Source organism: Populus alba, chromosome 9, assembly GCF_005239225.2.
Source record: "Populus alba chromosome 9, ASM523922v2, whole genome shotgun sequence".
In the NCBI taxonomy this organism is placed as follows: domain Eukaryota; kingdom Viridiplantae; phylum Streptophyta; class Magnoliopsida; order Malpighiales; family Salicaceae; genus Populus; species Populus alba.
The window spans coordinates 10094174-10115722 of NC_133292.1; the positions used below are offsets into that span (position 1 = coordinate 10094174).

At 33.3% G+C, this 21549-nt stretch overlaps 1 protein-coding gene and 1 long non-coding RNA gene across 4 annotated transcripts; both read left to right on the forward strand.

Annotated features, from left to right (window-relative positions):
- Positions 1–8612: 8612 nt before the first annotated feature.
- Positions 8613–10932, forward strand: LOC118058951 (uncharacterized). Of its 3 annotated transcripts, none has more exons than XR_012170744.1 (4): positions 8613–9444; positions 9521–9697; positions 9765–10813; positions 10918–10932. It is a non-coding gene; the product is annotated as an uncharacterized lncRNA (long non-coding RNA). The 3 variants fall into 3 exon arrangements; XR_012170745.1 differs by lacking the exon at positions 10918–10932 and having other exon boundaries at positions 8618–8810; positions 9323–9444; positions 9765–10107; XR_012170746.1 differs by lacking the exon at positions 10918–10932 and having other exon boundaries at positions 8623–8810; positions 9765–10107.
- Positions 10933–20002: 9070 nt separating this feature from the next.
- LOC118058954 (B-box zinc finger protein 20) lies at positions 20003–21381 on the forward strand. Its single transcript, XM_035071762.2, has 2 exons — positions 20003–20680; positions 20762–21381. Exons 1-2 carry the CDS (start codon positions 20489–20491, stop codon positions 21221–21223), a joined length of 654 nt encoding a protein of 217 aa, XP_034927653.1. The 5' UTR covers positions 20003–20488; the 3' UTR covers positions 21224–21381.
- Positions 21382–21549: the final 168 nt, after the last annotated feature.

The following is a 21549-nucleotide window of genomic DNA, read 5'->3' on the forward strand; positions in this document are numbered from 1 at the left end:
TAATATTTATTTTCAATTTCATCTCTTAAAATTTTATTTTTATATTAATTTTGGTCCTTATTTTTTATAATTGTTATTTGTTTTTTTCTTATCATTTTTTTATTGAAAATTTTTATCTATCAGATTTGGTCCTCGTTCTTTTGATTGTTACTTATTTTATTTGAAATAATTTATGAAATGTTGATTATTATTATTTTAATTTCTTCATCTTTTATTTTTTAATTTTTTAGATTTGATCTCTATTATTTTGATTATTATTTATTTTATTTGAGATAATTTATGAAATTATATTTTTTTTTTCAATTTCATTCTCATTCAACTTTTTAATTTGTAAGATTTGTTTCTTATTATTTTAATAAACTTGAGAGAAATAAAATGTTAATAGGTTATTTTCCAGTTCATTTTCCATGACATAACCAAACACTGGAAAGTGTTTTCTAGCTTATTTTCCATTACACTACCAAATATCGGAAAATACTTTCTCAGAATTCACTTTCCCCATAATTCATTTTTCAAAAGAAAACTACTTTCCAGCAAACAAACGGGGCCTTAGAAACATAGCTGGCGTGTGTTTTGAGAAATCTAGATCATTTTATTTATGCTGATTTCAAAATATAATTTAAAAGAATAAATAAAATATTATTTAAATAATTTTTTAAAAAAATAATTATCATTACAATACTTACCAAAATAACTGATACAATTACAGTTGGTTGGTGAGGGCATATTAATCAAAAGTAGCTGTATAATTATTATTTTCAATCAAGTAAAAAGAAGAGTTTTTTTTAAGGGATATATTTTTGTTAAGAACTTAACAATTTAATAATTACTCTAAATGCTATGTTCTTCGATTCTTTCTTTTCTACGTTAAGGGCTGTTTTTTCAAACATTACATAGGTTTTTTTTTTTTCAATCCTTTTCAAGTCTCCAACTAATTTTGTGGAAAAAACTCTATAAAATACGAAATAAAAACAATTAATGAGATAGCTTTAGTATTTATACTTGTGTTTTTAATTTATAACACAGGATCCTATATGAATTTTGTTCATTTCAAGTTTATTATTCTCTTTTATGCCAATCAAGCTATAGAGAGTCACTGGTTACATTAATACTCCACAGTAAAATAGTATTGCCAAACGTAAACATAGACATTTGTTAAATATGACATGTACCTTACTTATTTAGGCCGGTCTTTCTCATCAATTTTGAGGTGATTCTTGCTTCCGCTTACCTCATCAATCGCACACCAACCCCCATTCTCCACAGAAAGACACCATATGAAAAATTATTTAACATAATTCCCAATTATTCACACTTACAAGTATTTGGTTACTTATGTTTTGTTTCCACTCATGCACAGAGTTGCTCCAAATTTGATCCTCGAGCATCTAAATGTATTTTTCTTAGGTATATTTATGGGAAAAAGGGATATCGAGTCTTTGATCTAGCTATAAAATGGGTCATAGTATCAAGGGATGTCGTTTTCTTTGAAAATATATTTCATTCCCTTACACCAAGTGCTGGTACTTCTCCCACTCCCAATTCATTTTTACCTTTTAATATAGACTTTACACTCCTTCCTCCTATTACCCATCAAACACTCAATGATCTTCCCTCTCCAGCCACCCCTACCCCACACGTACTTGATTCCTCACAGATCACTCAACCCGACTCCTCTCATATTCCCACTCAACCTCTTCATCATGGCCATCGATCGATTACCGCTCTTTTTTATCTGCAGGACTTTCACCTCAGCATGACCCTCCCTTCAAAGACTGAACCGTCATCCTCCACAAACTTAGTTCACACTTCAAGTACTGCTTATCCTCTATGTTCTTACTTATCTTATGCTTATCTTTCTTTCAATCATAAAGCTTATACCACTCAGCTCACCCTTCTCAAAGAACCTACTAGTTTTTCCCAGGCTGTTCAGCATCTATAGTGGCGTGAGGCCATACATCTTGAAATCGCTGCTTTACAAGCTATTGGCACTTGGAGCTTGGTTCCTTGCCTTCTTATAAATGGCCAATTGGTTGTAAATGGGTCTATAAGATCAAGCTGAAAACTGATAGGACAGTTGAACGGTATAAGGCCTGGCTGGTGGCTAAAAGATACAGGAAACCTGGAAACCTTCGCCCCTGTCACAAAAATGGTCACTGTCTGTGTCTTACTCGGTGTGGTAGCTTTGTATGGTTGGCATCTCCACCAATTAGATGTCAACAATGCATTTTTGAATGGCGACTTGGATAAGGATGTTTACATGTCACTGCCTCCTGGCTTCGGACAAAAAGGGGAGACGAGTTTGTAAACTCCATAAATCTCTATATGGCTTGAAACAAGCCTCCAGACAGTGGTTTACCAAGTTGTCCAATGCACTCAAGGCTGCAGGATTCCACCAATCTTTATCTTATTATTCTTTGTTCGTCCGTAGCTATCAGGGTAACTCTCTGGCATTATTGATTTATGTGGATGATGTGATATTGGCTGGAAACAATTTGCAGGACATATAGAACACCAAGCATTTCTTGTCCAAACAATTCAAGCTGAAAGACTTGGTATAACTTAGGTACTTCCTTGGCATATAAGTTGCAAGATCATGGAATGAGATCAGTTGTCACATAGAAAATACGCCCTCGACATTTTGAATGATACAGGATTTTTGTGTGCCAAGTCATCCCTGTTTCTTTTGGACTAAAATGTATCATTAACACAATTTAATGGGAAGCTCTTGGAGGATGGAACAACATACAGAAGGTTAGTTGAAAGGTTGATATATCTGACTATGACTAAACCCGACTTGACTTATATTGTGCACATCTTAAGTCAATTCATGGATAAACCTCGGCAGCCCCATCTAGCAGCAGCTCATCAAGTCCTCAGATATATCAAGCAAACACCTGGACAAGGCATCATGTTACCATCCACGGGTAACCTTCAGTTACAAGCATTTTGTGATGCTGATTGGGCTCGTTGTAAAGACACAAGGAGATCAGTTACCGATTATTGCATTTTACTTGGAGGAGCACTTATTTCTTGAAGGACCAAGAAACAAACGACGGTATCGCGTTCAAGTGCAAAGGTAGAATATCGCTCTATGGCTACTACATGCTGCGAGATTACATGGCTAAAAAATATTTTAAAGGAGTTGAAGATAAATCACACGCAATCATTAACTCTGTTATGTGATAATCATGCAGCAATGCACATTGCATCAAATCCAGTATTTCATGAGCGAACAAAGCATATCGAAATAGATTGTCACCTGATACGTGAGAAGATTCAAGCAGGAATGATTTAGACATCCTACATTCAAACTGCACAGTAACTAGCAGACTTATTTACTAAACCATTAAGCTCCGCACAGCTTGAGAATTTACTTAGCAAGTTGGGTATAATTAATATACACTCCAACTTGAGGGGGAGTGTTAAGGAAATCAAGCACTGATTAGGTAACAAACAAATCAGCACTGAATAGGTAATAAACCAAATCAACATTAAATAGGTAGCAAACTTGTAATTGAATCGTTAATTATTTGTTTCCTTGTTTGTAAATAATTAGGCTTGATTATATGCAATAGTGCAGGATCCTGATGCAGAACCATCAGTATATATTGTAATCTTTTCGTTGATTGAAATAATAAGAAGAATATTATTTCTCTTCACTCACATTTCACTATTGATGGCACTGTTCAATGAACAATTGTGTTTTTTATATATAAAAAAAAATTCCACTATAATCATCAAATTTTATTTCCTCTTGATTTCACCCACTACCAGAAAATAACAAAACACCAACGGAATATTTCATTGTTGTTTAAAGCCCGATTCCATCAGAATTATAATTACTGATTGAATAATGGTATATAATACACTCAAACTTGAGATGACTAAAAACAATTATATGATGAAGTATGAAACTTTTTTTTAAGAAAAAAATAAATAATGTTTTATTTTTTAACGTTAAGAAAATAAATAGTTATGGCGGGGGAACTCTTTGTCAGTTTTATCAAACTCGACCTAGCATGTCAACCTTAAAACCTCCCGACCTAATTTTTTGTTTAGCTTGAGTTTCAAATTAAAACATGTGAAAGTTGCCATAACATGGCACATTAGATTTAGTGATTCCAAAGACAATTTATATGACTTGTAAAAACATGATTGGATTTAAAGAAAAATTTAAGATGATATTTATTTATTTAATATCAAAACAATGATATATTGGATTGACCTGGTTAATCTAAGTTAATCCATCAACTTCATGACTTGGGTCATGATATGACCATAATAAGTTAACCTAGTTAAGCTATCTGTTTGTTTCTTTTTCTATCTTTTATTCTCTTTCTATTTTGATTTTTATTAAGCTCGGGTGAAATAAAATTTAGAATTAAATTGATAAGTTATTAAAGAGATAGAGACTAATATTTTTAATATATATATATATATATATATATATATATATATACAACATGCAAAGAAGGTTGCCGCACTGAGAAGAAAAGTGCAGCTTCTTCCAAGCCCCAATGACAGCCTCGATTGGTGTCATTGGAATAGTCTTGGTAGGAGTTTCTTTCCAATGCTACACGTAGTGGCAATGAAACTTTGGTGAGGCTGGTGACCAATTCTTCTTCTCTTTCTTTCTTTTTTCTTCCCCCCCTCTTTTCTTCCATCTATTTCCTTGCCTAGATTATTTTCTTGTTCCTTTCATGAACAAAAAATGGGTTTTTTTTTTTCAATTATAGTCCCTTTAGTTTAAATCTTTTTGAAAACAAAAAATCTAAACATTTTTTTATATTAAGCAACAACTCAGTGATGAAATTATTATTTTTTTTTACTTTATAAAAACCTCACATTTAGCCTATTAAAACAAATTATCAAAGACAATCTCATAAACAATCAATATAAAAGAATCAAATCAAAAGAAAAAATTGATAAAAAAAAAAAACATGTGCTAATCCATAGTGGGATTGTGTGGGCGTGCATAGTAGTTGAAACGGAAAAAATGCCCATCTCATTTTATTTTTTTTTTATTATATATATAATTAATTAAATAAATTTAATTAATCTCTATGAAGAAAGAAGTGAATGGCAACTTGAATCCGATACCGTAGGATGAAAGGGCATCCTTCTTGGGCCCCTAGCGAGTGAATCAACCTGCCGGCCAAGATGTAATAAAACTAAAGATGGTCCAACCCAAAACTTAGGTATCTTAGAGTTCAAGTTTTAAGTCGCAAAGCTCAGTACAGATAACAGCCTGGCTGGCATGAGTTCAAAAATTTATTACCGTTTTTTTTTAAATAATTTTTACTTAAAAATAATATTTTTTATTTTTAAAAAATTATTTTAATATTTTCATGAAATACGATTTTGAAATGCAAATAGAACTAGGCGGCTCTTTTCTTTCTTTGTTTTTTCTGCCGAGTCGTTGAAACCCCCAACAATTGTAGACGACACGAAGTGTTTTAAGATGGATTTCTTTCGTCCTGACCTGACTCTCGGACGTCGAGGACAAAAACCTCCACCCACCGTTGATAAACAAATAAAAAAAAATCGGGCATGGATGTTGTTTCTCGAGTCTGAATGATACTTTTGTCTTTCGAATAAAACTCCATTTGGGAGGATTTTAATTCCTAGATTTGAATGACAAACGATTGTGTTTCGTTTATCCTCGGGGAAAGGGAAATCTCGTCAAATTACAACGACTCTCGAGGAGTATCGTCGATCATAGTAACAGAGCATGAGGAGAGGTGCAATGTTTCTAATTCTAGTTCGTCGAGCCAAACAAAAGTTGGGAGTGGGACAGTGCCACTATACTCGAGCCGAAAGTCTCATCAATGTGCTCACTGCAATTCAATAAATGCACCACTCTCTACCGAGATCTTAAAATAGTTGAGAGTACGGTTGTGATGATTTTTTAATGTGTTTTTATTTAATAATATATTAAAATAGTATTTTTTTATTTTTTGAAAATTATTTTTAATATTCATATATTATAATATTTAAAAATATTAATTTAAAATAAAATAAAAATAAAAAAATTTAATTTTTTTAAAATAAAAACAAATAGGGCTCAACATAATTATTATTTTTTCTTTTATTTTCCACCATCAAGTCCTTTCACTTGTAATCAGTCTTCTCGCTAGCCTTAGAGTGGTCTATGCTACCCTAATTAGTAAAACTACTGGCTTTGATACACGTGATGTCGCGGGTCATTTTTTTTTTATAAAAAATATTTTAAAAAATAAAAATTAAAAAATCTATGATTTTTTTATAAAGTTATACTAAAAAATTTTGGGTTTGGCTACAACGCCTGACCTAAAAGTAATATTTATAATATTCATAATAAAATTAAACTTGCATGACCCAAGTTTAAGTGAGCCTGGCTGTAACACCAGACCTAAGAATATTATTTAATGTGGGCCTGGCTATAAGTTCGTGTCATACAAGTGTGATAATTAAATATGTTAATTAAAAAAATAAACAAAAAGGGAAAAACTAATGAAAATAAGAAAAAAAATGGAATTAATTGGGTTAACCCCCTTTAAACCAAGTTATATCGTAAAACTTGGGATTTGCGTCATGAAAGTTTGATAACTAAATAGAAAAAAAAAATGACAGGTTTACCCAGAATTAACCGGGTTAACCCATCAAACCAAGTGAACCCGTCAAGCCCAGAATATGTGTCATGAAAATTTAATAATTAAATAGAAAGAAAATTAACCTTAACAAACTAAACTAAATGAAAAAAATAACTCGTCAAATCAGGTTAACCCATCAAACCCAAGATTCGTATCATGAAAATATAATAGCTAAATAAAAAAAAATTTAACATTAACAAAATAAATCAAACAAAAAAAAATTCATTAAAAGAATAAAAAGAAAAAACAAAAGAAAAAAACAATCATATAATATAATACAATATAATAATTATTATAATGAGAAAACATGGGGAAAGCTAAAGCTAAAGCTAAATTCTCAACCAACTCAATATTAAAAAAATAAATTTAACAAAGATAATTTAAAAAATAAGCACGTGGGGGAAACACTGCAACCAAATAAAGATCATGCAAATGAAACACTGTACTAATCCATAGTGTTTTTTTTTTTTTGAAAAAAGCTACAAAGTTAAGTTCTCAACTAGCTTAATATAAAAAAAAACTGAGATCCATGTAATGAAAGTAAGATAACTAAATTATTATTTTTTTCACTTTAACAAACTAAATTAAACAAAAAAAATTCATGAAAAGAAAAAAAAACACAGAAAAAAGCAAAAAAAAAAAACCAAGGGCAAAACGAAAAAAAAAAAAAAAAAGTCAAGTGTTTCACTGTGTGCACAATGATACATTATATGTAAAAAACAGAAGAAACAAAAGCAAGGAAAATAAAAATAAAACTGCTACAGTGAAAAACCCACGCGTTAAAATAAAACATGTAAAAAAAATAAAATATTATCTCACATATAAACCTGCGGGCATGTTATCTCGTTTTATACTATTTTTAATTAATTTCCATCGTCTGAAGATCATTTTTTATTAAAATTATTTGATTTTGTAATTTCCTATGGCGTGGATTATTTATTTTAAAAAATTGACACCTGAAATACTGTTATCTCACACACACATATGAATGATTTGGTTGAAACTTGTTTTACATGCAAGCATGGTGCCAGCACAACTATTTTTTAAAATATATATATATATATATATATATTTGATTAATGCTTGGCTTTTCTGTCTCCTTTATTTCGTAAAAAAAAGAAATAAATTAATCCTAAAGAAATAAATTTAGAAGAAATAATAATTATTAAATAAAAACTTCAGATTTTTCGAAGGAAACACCCCCTTAGGCCTTATCAGTAAAGAAGGGAGTCAAACCAGTTGTCTTTTCCCAAATCGCAAGTCCCATTATCCAATAAATACGATCAGAAGCTGGAAGAAAGGTGACAGCAGACTGTAACTAGGTACTGGCCATGGCCATATGCAATGATTCCAGTTCTTGGAAACTTGCAAGAAGCGTCCTCCAGCACAACTTGCTCCTTTAAAGCCCAAACCACTGCATCCAACCTGTCTTTTGACGCCTGCATCTGTGATATTTTCTACAGTAAATGAAATGACTGATGGGGTCCATCAAATTCAACGGATGAAATTATTCAAAAAAAAAAAGATTTTAAATAGGGTTTTCGATCCGGTATAAAATTAGCATCATTTCTTTTTTCAAAATAAAAACAAAATCCTTATTTGCATGTTTTCAAGATTTAACATGATAAAAATAAGGAAATTAAAACTCGATCTATTTTAATAATTTCATATATAAAAAACATCAATTGAAAAAAAGAATTCATTAGTAAACACAATTTAAGAAAGTTCCAAGTAAATCAAAAACTTTTCCACGTATAAACATGTGTTGAGCCTTGGTGCTGTTAATTTTCGGGTTAAATACCAGTGTTATTAAACCCGGACCGGTCCGGCGGTTCGACCCGGGTCCTGGACCGGTCCGGGCAACACAAAAGACCGGTGCAAGGAAAAAACCCGCCAGACCCGGACTGACCCGGGAGACCCGGTCGGACCCGGATGACCCGGCCTAACCCGGGTGAGAGCCGGAATATATATACTAACTCACCTCACCTGTCGGGAAATATGGGAAAGCAAAAAGGAAAGCTAAAATTTTACCCTAATTTCTTTCTTCGCAGATCAGTCAAATTTTGTTCTTCTACTAATCTCTTTCTAGCCCGTTACTGGATCTTGTCAAACTTTACAATCTGCAGATTTTGCACCAGTGAAGAGAAGCTCGATTCCACTGCTGCTATAAGCCAGGTGCTTCCTCTTTCTGCTTCACAGTGTTTAATTTTTTCATTTCCTTGCCACTCGCTGTTTGATTCCTAAGATTTTTCTTTTGATTATTTTTTTATTAGTGTCTTGCCGATTATCCAGTGAAACAATTAGCTCAAGTTTGTTGATTTTTATTGAAATAAATACTTAAATAATGTTATTTGTCTTGTTGTTGTAATACTTGAAAAGTAGCCAAAAAAAGCATTCAGGTCTCCTAATCATTATTTGCAGATTCTAGCTTTTATTAGTGAAACGTGATTCAATCTTCAAAATGAAGCTCCTGTCATTTAATTGCCTTTTGGATTTCTAATTGGTAAATAACATTGTACACGTTAATGTAAGTTATTTCTCAAGCTTAATAAATTCAAGCTTGGCGGGGCAATTGGTTTTTGTTTCTCTTTTCTTCTTTCGTTTTCCACTCTGCTGCTGTTCAAAGGGGGGGGTGTATGATTTAAAAACTCAGCAGCTTCATGCCATGATTCCATTTTTCATGCCAGCTTCAAGTGGTGATTTCAGTAGTAGTTCCATAGGATGAGCTTCACCCAACCATGGATGAACAGATGAGAAGCTGCTCCTCATATCTTGTGGATTTAATTGTGAAGATAAAAAGTCCATTGTGGTTGGTCTATCTTCTGTTCGAATATGCTTCCCTGTTTATTTTTGTAAATCTGCCTCACAACCATATTTCCTTTCAGATTTCGTTACTTTGAAATGGAAGAATCCTCTAGCAGTAACGCCAAAAAAAGCACCCTTTGCATACGTGATGCAGAAATCAAAATCACGAGTGGTAAATGTGTTATAAGGGGTCAAGCGGTCGTTGTACCTGAGGAATGCCGTTCAGGGATATCTATACGGTCTTTTTCAGATGGAAAGTAAGTTGTTCCTGTGGTTTTTTTTGTTGGAATTATCTCTATTAATGGATTTATTTTCGTTGCCTAGTGGTGCCAAATGTACCGAATTCATTGGTCTTAAAGATGTCTCTGTGGATGAGGAGGTTCCTGCCACCCCCAATGTTGCCGTGGCTGTTGCTCCTTCATATCCTCTCCTTGCCAGCCCCCAAGCTTCTAACTCCTCCTCCAAGGAGACTCCGAGAAAGCCCCACAAGAAAAAGCGTAAGCAGGCATCCCTTCTTTAGAATGTTAGCTTTGTAATATTAATTACATTATTAATATGCTAGTAATGTATGTATTTTAATTGTAAGACTATTTTTAATATTTTATTAACTTCGGATGTATCTCTGTTTACTATCAACTATCTTTTATGCGAACAGTGTTGTTAAGAAGTGTGGAGCTATGGTAATTTTCTACTGTTATGTATGAAAGATTTGATTAATGCTGAAGTAGACATCTCTAAATGCATGACGTCCTGTCCATTCTGTAAAACCTAGCTTAAATAAATTAACTTCATTAAAGAGTTAGAAAGATTTGATAGCAATAAAGCTATTTCATTTGCCTGCCAGTTCATTTAGTTCTCCATATACCAGAAAATGCAATTATAGAGTTAGAAAGCAAGAAAGCAGCCAACCACAACTAGTTGATTCTGTACAATGTTTAATAGTGAAAATCCTTTTTCCATTTATCTGACCACATTGAAAGCTTTTGTACCTTCCTTGCCTTTTGTTAAGTTTTTAGAGGAACTAAGTCACCAAATGTATTATGGTTGTTCAAGGATAAACTCCCCAAGGAAAATCACCTTTTCAAATGAAGCAACAACTGTAATTCTTTCCTTGGACAGATAAAGACGTACTAGAAAATAATATCACAAGTATAACCAAGATAAAATCTGCAAGGTATGGAAAGGTAACAGATATATCCTGAAACCATAAAGTGTGATAACTATCCTGTATTTCAGTTAATGAACTGTTGGTAACCCAGTAAACTAGACTTGCCTGAAAAACATAACATACAAAGCAAATGTGAATCTGCACCAGGAAGGGTGTACAGAGAAGCTCAAAATCAAAATAAAGGGGTTATCTTTCCAGATCAAAGGTACTGTGAGTGGAATCCTATTATCATATCTTTATAATCGCTTACCAAACAAGCTGCAAAGATAATAATGAAATGACTTCATTTGTGTCCTTCCTGCGTTGTAGGAGGATGAATAATTGTGAAATCACCAATGCAGTGATGTGGAATGGATCAATGGGAGTGTAAAGTCATTGAATGCATGAAGGCCTTGTGGCTTGAAATGTGGGGTGTAGGAGAGAACATAATGAAACCATTCCTCAGACTTCAACTCAATAATTCAAAAGCTACCACCTTGCCATAAAATATCTTTTTTATTGGTGTTGTTGATTTTACCCCACTTACAAAATTATACAATATTGAGAAGGAAAAAATGGTATTGAAAATTCATGAAAACATAGATTTTATCAAAACAGAAGGTCTGTGTTGTTTTAGCAAGGAGGAAAAAAAAAAAAATACACACACACACACACACAATTAGAAGAGACGTTGCAATATAGAAAACCTTCATGAAACACTAACAACCATTTATAAAAATTAACTATCTTTTAAAGTGAATAAAGGAAAAGAAAATTATTATTGGTTTGTCAATTGGTACATAAAAAATCCATTTCAAAGGATTGTGTTTTCCAAATCATATGGAGTTTTCACATTACATCTTTCTATGTTGTTCATAAAATAACTTTTTATAACTATTATTCATAAAACTTAATTTAATATATTTAATATAATTATATTTTAAAAAATACTTAATTCCAATGGTTTGAATAATGCACACGTCAGAAATCACTAGTTTAAATTTCCAAGGTGGTAAGCTAAGAAGAAACCAATATCATATAACAGGCTAAATTCCTAGAAACATGAAGTCATGCTATGTTACCTGTGGAATGCAGTAACCAATGAAAAACAAAGGCAGCATCATAAAATGAATGCCCTGAAGCACTTGGACATTAATCTCTTCTTCTCTTGATTGAATGCCCTTGAGATACTCGATCAGAATGCATTGCTGGGATGAACCTCCCTCCCTACAAGTGAGAGAAGGTATGGAAAACAAATGTTCGGATCAATGTCCTCTCAATTCGTTTCTTTAATGACTGCGTAGTGTTCCTCAGGAGAAATCCTCCCTTTGCCAGCTGTCATTCCATTGAGCAAAATCTTGTTCCATTTTTCTTCAGGAGCTGCAGCAAACAAATGTCAGAAGTGAGACTGGATGCCTATCAAATGATCCTAAGATTCCTGCATAAATCTTTGATGGTCTGGAAAAACTTGATTCGATGCCAAGACAGGTTTAGATTATATGCAACTTGGCAAGGATCAATCCAACAGGTAGATTTTTGCAAGTCTAAGCTTTCCAAGATCAAATTTCATATGCCTAAACCAAATTTGCGTTGCCGCAACAATCTATATTTACGGCTCATTTTTATTCTGGAAGCACAATAGTTAAGGATGATGGCACCTTTGATTATAGTCTCCAGAACTGCTCTGCCTTCAAAACATCCTCTCCTGCACCTCAAACATAGACAATACTAGCTGTTCAGGGCATTCAACTTATAAGTTCAAGCGTACAGCAAGAATATGGAAGTGAGGATTATTCCAAAGACAGGAGGGAAATGGGGAATAGAGATAGTAAATGAAGATTTGAGGCATAGAAATTTTAAATTCCTGATAGATACAGATGTAACCAAACTCTGGAATAAAATTCTGCAGACGATTCAAAAATACCAAAAAAAAAAACCAACTGTATAATCACAAAGATTCACCTCCCTATAAAAGATAGATGAAGTTCGAAAAACCTAACACTTTGAAAGATCAACAATAGCATCACCCAAGCTACAGAACTAGGTCTAGCAATTTAACTGCATAATACTTTTTAAAAATGTTTATTTGATTGAAAATACATGTGCATTATTTCGAGATATTTTATAAATCTAGGCATGGTGACCAGCTGCATTTTTAAATTCTGCAAAGACTCTATCATTTTTTAAGACATAATTTTGAAGTAATCATGTAAAAGTTACGCAATATAATTACCTTTCTTTGCACAACTACGTTTGGAGAGAATACTGGAAGCATAGAGTTGCAGAACCTTTAGCAACATGGCCTCAAGCCCTGGCTTGTCCTCGCCTTCTTTTGCCTACCAATGAGGACAAAATGAGTTCTCGCCCATGTTCAAAGAAAAGACTCGTATTAGTTCGTCAAATAAAATAATAAAAGACCATCCCACTTCTGCCCTCATCTCATCTAACAAGCACCCGAATTCACCTCGATTTATAATGCTTGCAAGATGCTTTTGATGATCAACACGGATCATGAGCAATAAATAACACCCAGGTATAAATGTCTTCCTGCCATGACCATATGCAGACTTTGAATCCATTCAAGAGAAATTTAAAACATACTAGCTTATGATCTTACACTGTCCAGAGAACAGTCTACTGAGGGAAAAAAAAACTATTTCAGATATGTACCGTAGAAACAGAAAGCACTCACTTGTGGTAGTTGTGCACTAACTTCTGAAAGGAACCCTTCGTCTGGATGCCCTTCTCGCTCCCTTTGAATCATATCCTGATGAATGAAAGTATAAAAAATTGAATAAGTTCAATTGAGAGAATGAAGGCATTGACAATGAAGAGAAAAGGGAAAATTTGAAATCAAATCTCCGTTAGTTTGAGAGCCACTGGATCTCTAGGAAGCCAGTGAATCTCTTCCTCTCCATCAACGATGGGTTTCAAAATTGCCTTGAGAATATCAGTAGCTGACTAGATCCTTTCCTACAGAAGAAAAAATAAGGAAGAAGAAGAGAAGTCAACAATAAAACTCTTACATGTGAAACAATATTAAAGGAAAACAAGGAAAACTGCTTATGAGAGGAGGTTGGGTCGGGTTGTTGTTTACACTGGTCTTATGGACCAGAAGATCCACCATACTCATCACGGATATTGCCAACTCCTCATAATCTTCTGCAAAAATACAAATAAAGCCAAAGAAATTCTTAGAAAAAGTAAGGATAGGAATCAAGTCATCTTCATAAACATCATAAGAAATTAGAATTAAGCAGGTCGAAAACCATGCCTTGTAATCCTCTGATTTGCAGGAATCAGTTCGAGCAGCAAGTCGTGTCCAAAAACCCTCATTGAAAGCAAGGACATTTTCAACAACAAGCTTCTGCAGCTGTTGACATAAAAGAAAACGCAGCTAGGCTAAGAAAATAAATCCAATAAATGGAATTTAATGAAAGGCAAACTACAAAGGAGTTTATTGCTTGTCTAGGATTTGAATCCCTCAGCATGTCTCTCAGCCTATCCACTTATATGTCTTTTTCAATGATTCCTCTGGATCTTGATAGACTGCACAGATTAGAGTTCTCCTACTTTACAACCAACAGCTCCATGTTATCAGATAAGAAACCTCAATTCAAAAAAAAGATTTGAGAAATACAATTTTTCATCAGTGTAACCCAAATCATGCGAAACGCCGATAACTAAACATTGTATATCAGACATGGGGTCATTGCCTCCTCTTTGACTGTGTTCAGGATCGATTTTGATAAAACCGAGTTGAACTTCTACACAGTGAGAGGCGTAAATATAGAGAGAAAACATGAACATGAACCCCATTCACCAAGTTGTGCATATGAAAGTGAAAGTGAGTTTATTTACTTGGTGGTTATGACTTGAAGAGGAAAAGGGAGAGTTGAAAAGAAGAGATTTTGGATGCATGAGCAAATAGTGTGGCCATGTTGGTACAGTACAGACAGTGGCGGGAGAAGCCAGTAACAACTAACGACCGTACAGTCTGGTAAGCAAATCTTTGATAATTGAGAGTGGCCCTTTTGGTGATGAGTGAGCTATGAATATGATATGGTAGGGCAGACAAGATGTAGACGGAAGGATGTTCGGAGTGGGCCGTGCCTGTGAGAAACCCGACACTTTGGACTCTGTTTACTGAGTTCGATCGATCCTTTTCTTTCTTTCTTGGTTATTAACATTGGGTTTCGTGTGTAATGGGCCAAACTTCGATCACAGGTACTGTATCCGTTCCTTTATCAAGATACAAGTCTGCGACCAGACAGCAAGAAACTTTAATTTTGTAAGAATATTCAAACATCAATAGTAAAACAGAAGGGTGTCCTTTTAGATCTATATACATAATCGATATTATTACAATTCGTGAATGTGTGTGCTTTAATATCTCTTTATAGTTGGTGTGTATATTTTTATAATATCCAATTAAACTCTTAAAATTGGCAGGTTGTTTCTTAAGAACTATAGAATTTTAAGTCAAGATAGTTTATGATTTTAATTTAAAAAATCGTCTCTTGTTAATAAAAATTGGAGATTTTAGTTATAGATAATTTTTATAATATTTTTAATTTTGAAATTAGTAGGTCATTTTTAAGGACTTTATAGTTTAAATTCAAATTTTTTTTCTTATCCATGAAATTGAAGGTTTTAATTCTAGCTTGTGTGTATATTTTCATAATATTCAATTAATTTGTTAAAACTGATGAATTATCTTTTAATTAATGTATTTAAAATATTGATTCAAAACAGTTCTCAAGTGGAGAAATTATTTCTTACCCTGCAAGAGTAAATCCTAAGTAATAAGCTGACAAGTGAAGAAAATGATTTTATACATGTAAATCAAGAAAATATCTTAATGAAATGAAAAGAGAGTTTTAAATAAAACTTGGAATCAAAACTTTTTCCAATATAATTGTTAATTGTTGTTTTTATCTAGACCAATTGAAATATCATATTATAATTTTTAATTTAGGATATGTTTTGAATATATATTTTTTATTTACATATAATATCAGAAGGAAATTATATGTGTGTGTGTGTGTGAGGGGGGAGGGAGGGAGGGTGGGAGAGATCAATTCTTCTTGAGGTCCCTAAAATTGTTTAAAATTTGTTAACAACGTATTAGTTGATTATATGTAATTTACATCTTTATTGTTTTCAAGTAGTTATATGTATTAAAATGTAAAATAGATTGTATTTATGTATACACGTTGTTATGTTTTCTTATTGTTTAATTATCTTTTAACGGTACAATTTTTTAAAAGTTTGTTTCAATAGATAAATAACATCGTGAATCTTTACTTGGATTAAATAAAGATGTGTTAATTTAGATAGGCATAGCATAAAATAAATTCGATTTAAATAAATTGCTCCGCACAGGAGTTTAGAATTTAGTTATTAGACAAATTAAGATTTGATTTCATTATATATAATATATTTGATTTTTCCAATGGCCCGTGGAACACGACGGACTTTGACTAGTTCAAAGAAAAGGAGAGAGTCCAAGCTCGCTCAAGTCAAAATAATTGCTTTCATTCTTAATTAGAAATATTAAATATCGTAAATTTATCCTCGAGAGTAGGCATGGACTCGGACCTTGGTCTTGGTACAAGATGTTATAATAAAATTATGTTATAGGATGTGTTTCATTAAAATTTATTTATTTATTTTTAATTAAAGTGCAATAAAAAGCCTTTCTCATGGATGTACAAATTTATTTATTTAAAATTATATATATTTTTATATTTTTGAATCATAATTTAGACACCCTTGCAAACACATGGATATACATACCAACACTCGTTGGCACTTCATGGCAAAGTGACCATCAATCAACCTGACATAATATCCAAAATGAAAGAGTTGGTGTGACCATCGCAAATTATAGATGTGTTTAATATTGCGGTAACTATTATAGTTACGGTTTGAAAAAAATTGCTTTTATAAAAAGTATTTTTATATAATGTTAGTTTAAAAAAATAGATGTTTGGTTAAAATTATGGTTGAAATTGAGATTGAATAAAAATTAATTTAATGTGTCTGGTTAAGAATGCTTTTGAAATTGAGGTTATAAAATAATTTAAATATATATATATATATATATATATATATATATTGATGATTTTTAATTTTAATATTGTAGATTTAACTATTGCTATTACATCATGAAATAAATAATACTTTGTATAGTATTATTTTTTATTGTTCCATTAAACTATTTACAATTCCATCATGTATGAAATATATCTGATAAGGACTAAAATTTTCATAAATTTCTTAAGAGTGCAACAACATCAATAACAAAATTGAGATTACGATCAAATTCTGTAAATGCGGCGTCATCAAGCGATCTCCGTCTAATTTATGTAGTTATTAAATAATATATAACACTAATTTTTCAAATAAAACACAAATAAAAATAATATATATTATATTTATTAGGTTGGATCCGGTTCAATGTATTTACCATCTCGAACGGCGGATTGCCAGTTCTTGTGAACTAGACCGGTCTGATCGGAACAATAGAACACATTGGATAAAAACCATGAACAGTGGAGCTTGCTCCATTATTCATTGCAAAAAATGGATGAACAATGGAGTACTGTTCATTGACGAAAATCATGCTCTACTGTTCATCCATTTTATCGTCACAAGAGTTGCTTCTTGTAACACGTGACTGTGCCACAATTAATGGTGGGATCCACCACTAATAAAAAATTATGGTAGGAGCATTATCAAAAGTTAAAAATTGTGGATGTGGGTGAACCTCACCCACAACCACAATATCAAACAACTACTATAATTAAAAGGGACTAGAAACACTTCTGGTAAAAAACCGGAACCCTTGTCGAGGCCTTTCTGGCTAAGATCAAGACCTAATATTGCTGAGTCCTAGGTGGACCGATATCTCTTTCCAACCATTTCTTATTAAACTTGCTAATGCGGTCTAAATTATATTTTTAAAAATTTTGATTTTTTTATTAAAATTAATTAATTATACAGGTATATGTATATATATGTATTTAGATTGTTTCGATGAATGAATATAAAAAATTATTTTTAAATAAGAAATAATTTAAACTGTATTGTTTTTATAATCCCTAATAAGCCTGTTGACGGGCATCTCTTACCAACCCTTGTCCTGTTCGGAAGTGATGTCAAAGGAGCGACTGTTGCATGGAAACTTCAAGACTTGCCTCGTGATTCACAAAAAGGTCCTAGGACTCCACGAAGAGGTAACCAGGCATCCTTAGGAGGAGGAGATTTCTCGTAACCACGCCGCGCGGTCAAACATAGATAATTATTTGCGTAAGACTTGACTGGAGAAAGTCTTCACACGTATAACTCGACAAGGGAACCATCGAGCTAAATCACGATTATCATTTCATCCCTGCAATCACCCACCCACGTCCAAAAATTAAAGCGTTTTAAACACCTGATCCTCCTACAATATCTCAACGCCATTGTTGCGTTCAAAGGAATAGGTGTTCAACATGATTCTTGTAAATCTTTTCGCAAGGACCCAGGAGTCATGATCATTCGTTATTTCGTTTATAGGACTGCAAAAGTCATCTCCATGTGAGAAGTAGGGGAACCCCTAGGCATACAATAATTAAAAGTGTACTGTTCCTTCCTAATCTCCACACTTACCCTTTCAAGACCTCCACGAGCAAATATATATATGTATTAATTTGTTGTTCAAAGATTCTCAAAAGATCATCTCTGTAGCCCCTGAAAATAAGTGTATCTGTCCTCTAGTGTTGCCGGCTCCATCAACTGGCAAGTGTCACACTACATCGATATGTTCTTTGGATTCCCGCTTCATTAATGGATGATCCTGTTAGAAAGAGGAATATTGAGGGTATACCTCATGATTAAAAGGATTGAGTTCTTTTTTACTACTGCAAATCTTCTAATAATGCTGTGGATAACTTGCATTTGAAGCGAAGATTTAGGTCACTATCAAGATAAAAACAGTCATGATGCAAGCAATGACCGCATACTCCCATTAAAGAACGGAGCTTGTAGGTAATCCGTGCGAGTTAATCATGGACTGCACAAATAATCCAAGGGCTTAAGTGAACCGTACGTATGAAAAGAAGAAAAGAGGGACAACCTTTTCTCTGATAAGCCAAACTTAACATTGATAATTCATAGTATAGATGAATTTGTTAATTATCTTACACGGTAAGCATGACTTTTTGTCATCAATGGAGGCCAACGAGTGGCACCAATTGTTTTGGAAGTCGTAACGTGATTCTTTTTCTTACAAATAACGTTGTTCAGAGTCACTCTAGTACAACTTTTGCCTTTACGGGTGCGTGTAGGTGTGCTAGATTTGAATCGAGGATGCTTGACTCTCGAGAAGATCAAGAAGAGGATGGTGAAAATTGCCTCTCTTGAGGTTCCCAGTTTTTTTACCAGCAATGTATTGATTCCTTCTCTGTTAAAGACAATCTGGTTAAGGTGTTTCTGCGTTTGCAAGGATTTGAAACCAATCTTGATAGATTCAACCACTTGGATCTCTTTCATTTTGCTATGGTTTTGCCCTCTACTTTGCCTCTTCCACTTTCTTTCCATCATCATTGACATTTTGTCTGGTTAACAATAATTTCAATGCAACTTAGCTGGATCCAAGGTGAAACAAATTGCCAATAGGAGATGGATGTAGTAGGAGTGAGAAACACAGGAAAAAAAAAATATATTGTTTAAGAGTGTAGTTGAGATTGTTTTTTAAAAATATTTTTCATTTTAAAAAGTATTATTATTTTTTTTTTTTTAAAAATTATTTTTGATATTTGCGAATTAAAATGATATAAAAACACTAAAAAATATTATTTGAAACAAATAAAAAGTATATATTTTTTTAAAACATTTTTAAAATACAAAAATAAAAGGCTGGTAAATAAATAAAATCATTATTTGTTTTCTCTCTCTTCAATTCTTTGCCTTTCATTTTATCAGCAGTGATGAGATTTCCTTAATGGTTTATACAGTCTAGTGGTGCGGGTATTGAAGATGGCATTTCTGAAATTATAATAATGATTGTTTTATAAAGTATCTTTTTATTTATATTAAAATAATAATATTTTTATAAAAATACACGGTAGTACTAATATAATAATATAAAAAAAATTAATTTTTAAAAAGAAGGACAGTCAAGACAAACAGGATCTTATGTCGTTAATGGCACGGTAGCATTGAGAGAGCTTGGAAGTGAAAAATAATATTGCTATTTCTTATACAGTTCATCAAATAAAAATAAAAATACAAGGAATTCAATGGGATGCAGACTGAAGTTAAATGTCGAATTAATAAGAACAAAGATATTTTTTCATTAAAAAAAAGTGTCGAAATCAAATCAAATAAAATATTGAACAAGCAGGTTAAGCAGCCAGCTCTGGTCTCTCAAGAGCTGACTCTGCTCCACCACCCCCCTCCCTCCCTGTTGCTGTAAATTAATAAATACTACCCCACTAAATTAATATGAAGAGAAGCCTGGGTCGATAAATAGGAAGATAACTGCAAATCGGTTGCCATTCCTTCAACTTCAGACAGTACTGAGAAAGAGAGCGAAGCGTTAGGTTGCTTTGCAATAACTTCATAGCCCAAAAGCCAACTTGCTCTGCTCTTCTTTACTCAAGAAAGAGAAATATTAAGGAAAACTGCATGGCATCTATCCAGAGCTTTCTCTAAAAAGGTCAGACAGACATTCAAGATCCCTGAGCTTAGTTAGCTGCTTATCCATTTACACCCCCCATTGCCCATACTCCCATAACAGCTCTGTCAGTGTCCTTTTATTCACCGTCACAGGCCAATTTCCAATTTTCCAACATCACAATCTCCTGTCTTTATATCAAACCCTAGCCAGGAATATTAGAGGGAGCGTGGGAAGATGACAATGAAGATCCGGTGTGATGTGTGTGACAAGGTAGAGGCCACAGTTTTTTGTTGTGCAGATGAAGCTGCTCTCTGTGATGGATGCGATCACAGAGTTCACCATGCAAACACGCTTGCAAGCAAACACTCAAGGTTCTCTTTAGTCCATCCCTCCTTCAAAGAATCCCCTCTGTGTGATATCTGTCAGGTACTAGCAGATAGATACTTCTCTCTTGCTATGGTTATGGTGGTCAAGATGTTTATGTTATTTGTTGTTGTTTTTCTTCAGGAGAGGAGAGCCGTTCTGTTTTGTCAAGAGGATAGAGCAATTCTGTGCAGAGAATGTGACCTTCCAATTCACAAAGTTAATGAACATACCCAGAAACACAATAGGTTTCTTCTCACCGGTGTAAAGCTCTGTGGCCCTTCTCTATACGCAACATCATCCTCCACTGGTAACTGTGATGCAAACATTAACACTACTAGCAATAGAAACCATCAGCACTACCTGAAGAAACCGATTTCAGCTTCCAATGAAATCTTCTGCTCTCCTTCAGTAGCGACAGCATCGCCACCAACAGCATATATTTATGACGATAGTCATGTTAGTGGCTATGGTTCAATTTCAATAAGTAGCATATCTGAGTATTTAGAGACGGTAGTACCAGGGTGGCGCGTGGATGATTTTCTTGATCCTTCATTCACTAGCAATAGTAGTTTCAGTAAGGGTTGGAATGCACCCTGTTTATAGAGAGAGTGGCCTCTTGTAGTTTTGAGGGTGTTGAATTTTTTAAGACTCATCTACACTCTTTCCTCTGACATTGCCCAATTTGATGTAAACTTGTGGCCAATTTTTGCCATTGCTGGATCAAGATCTTTAAAGCTACGGGAGTTCTTTTTTCACCAGAAGTTATAGACTTCTGGGTCCCCAGCCTGGTTTTTGCCTGATGGATTTAACGGGTCCAAAGAAGCAAGCAAAATGAATGCATGCTGTTTGGATTGCTCAGCACGTTAATTAGCATATAATATCAAGATTATCGGAAATGAAAAGGAGAATAAAGATACACAAGGAGCTGA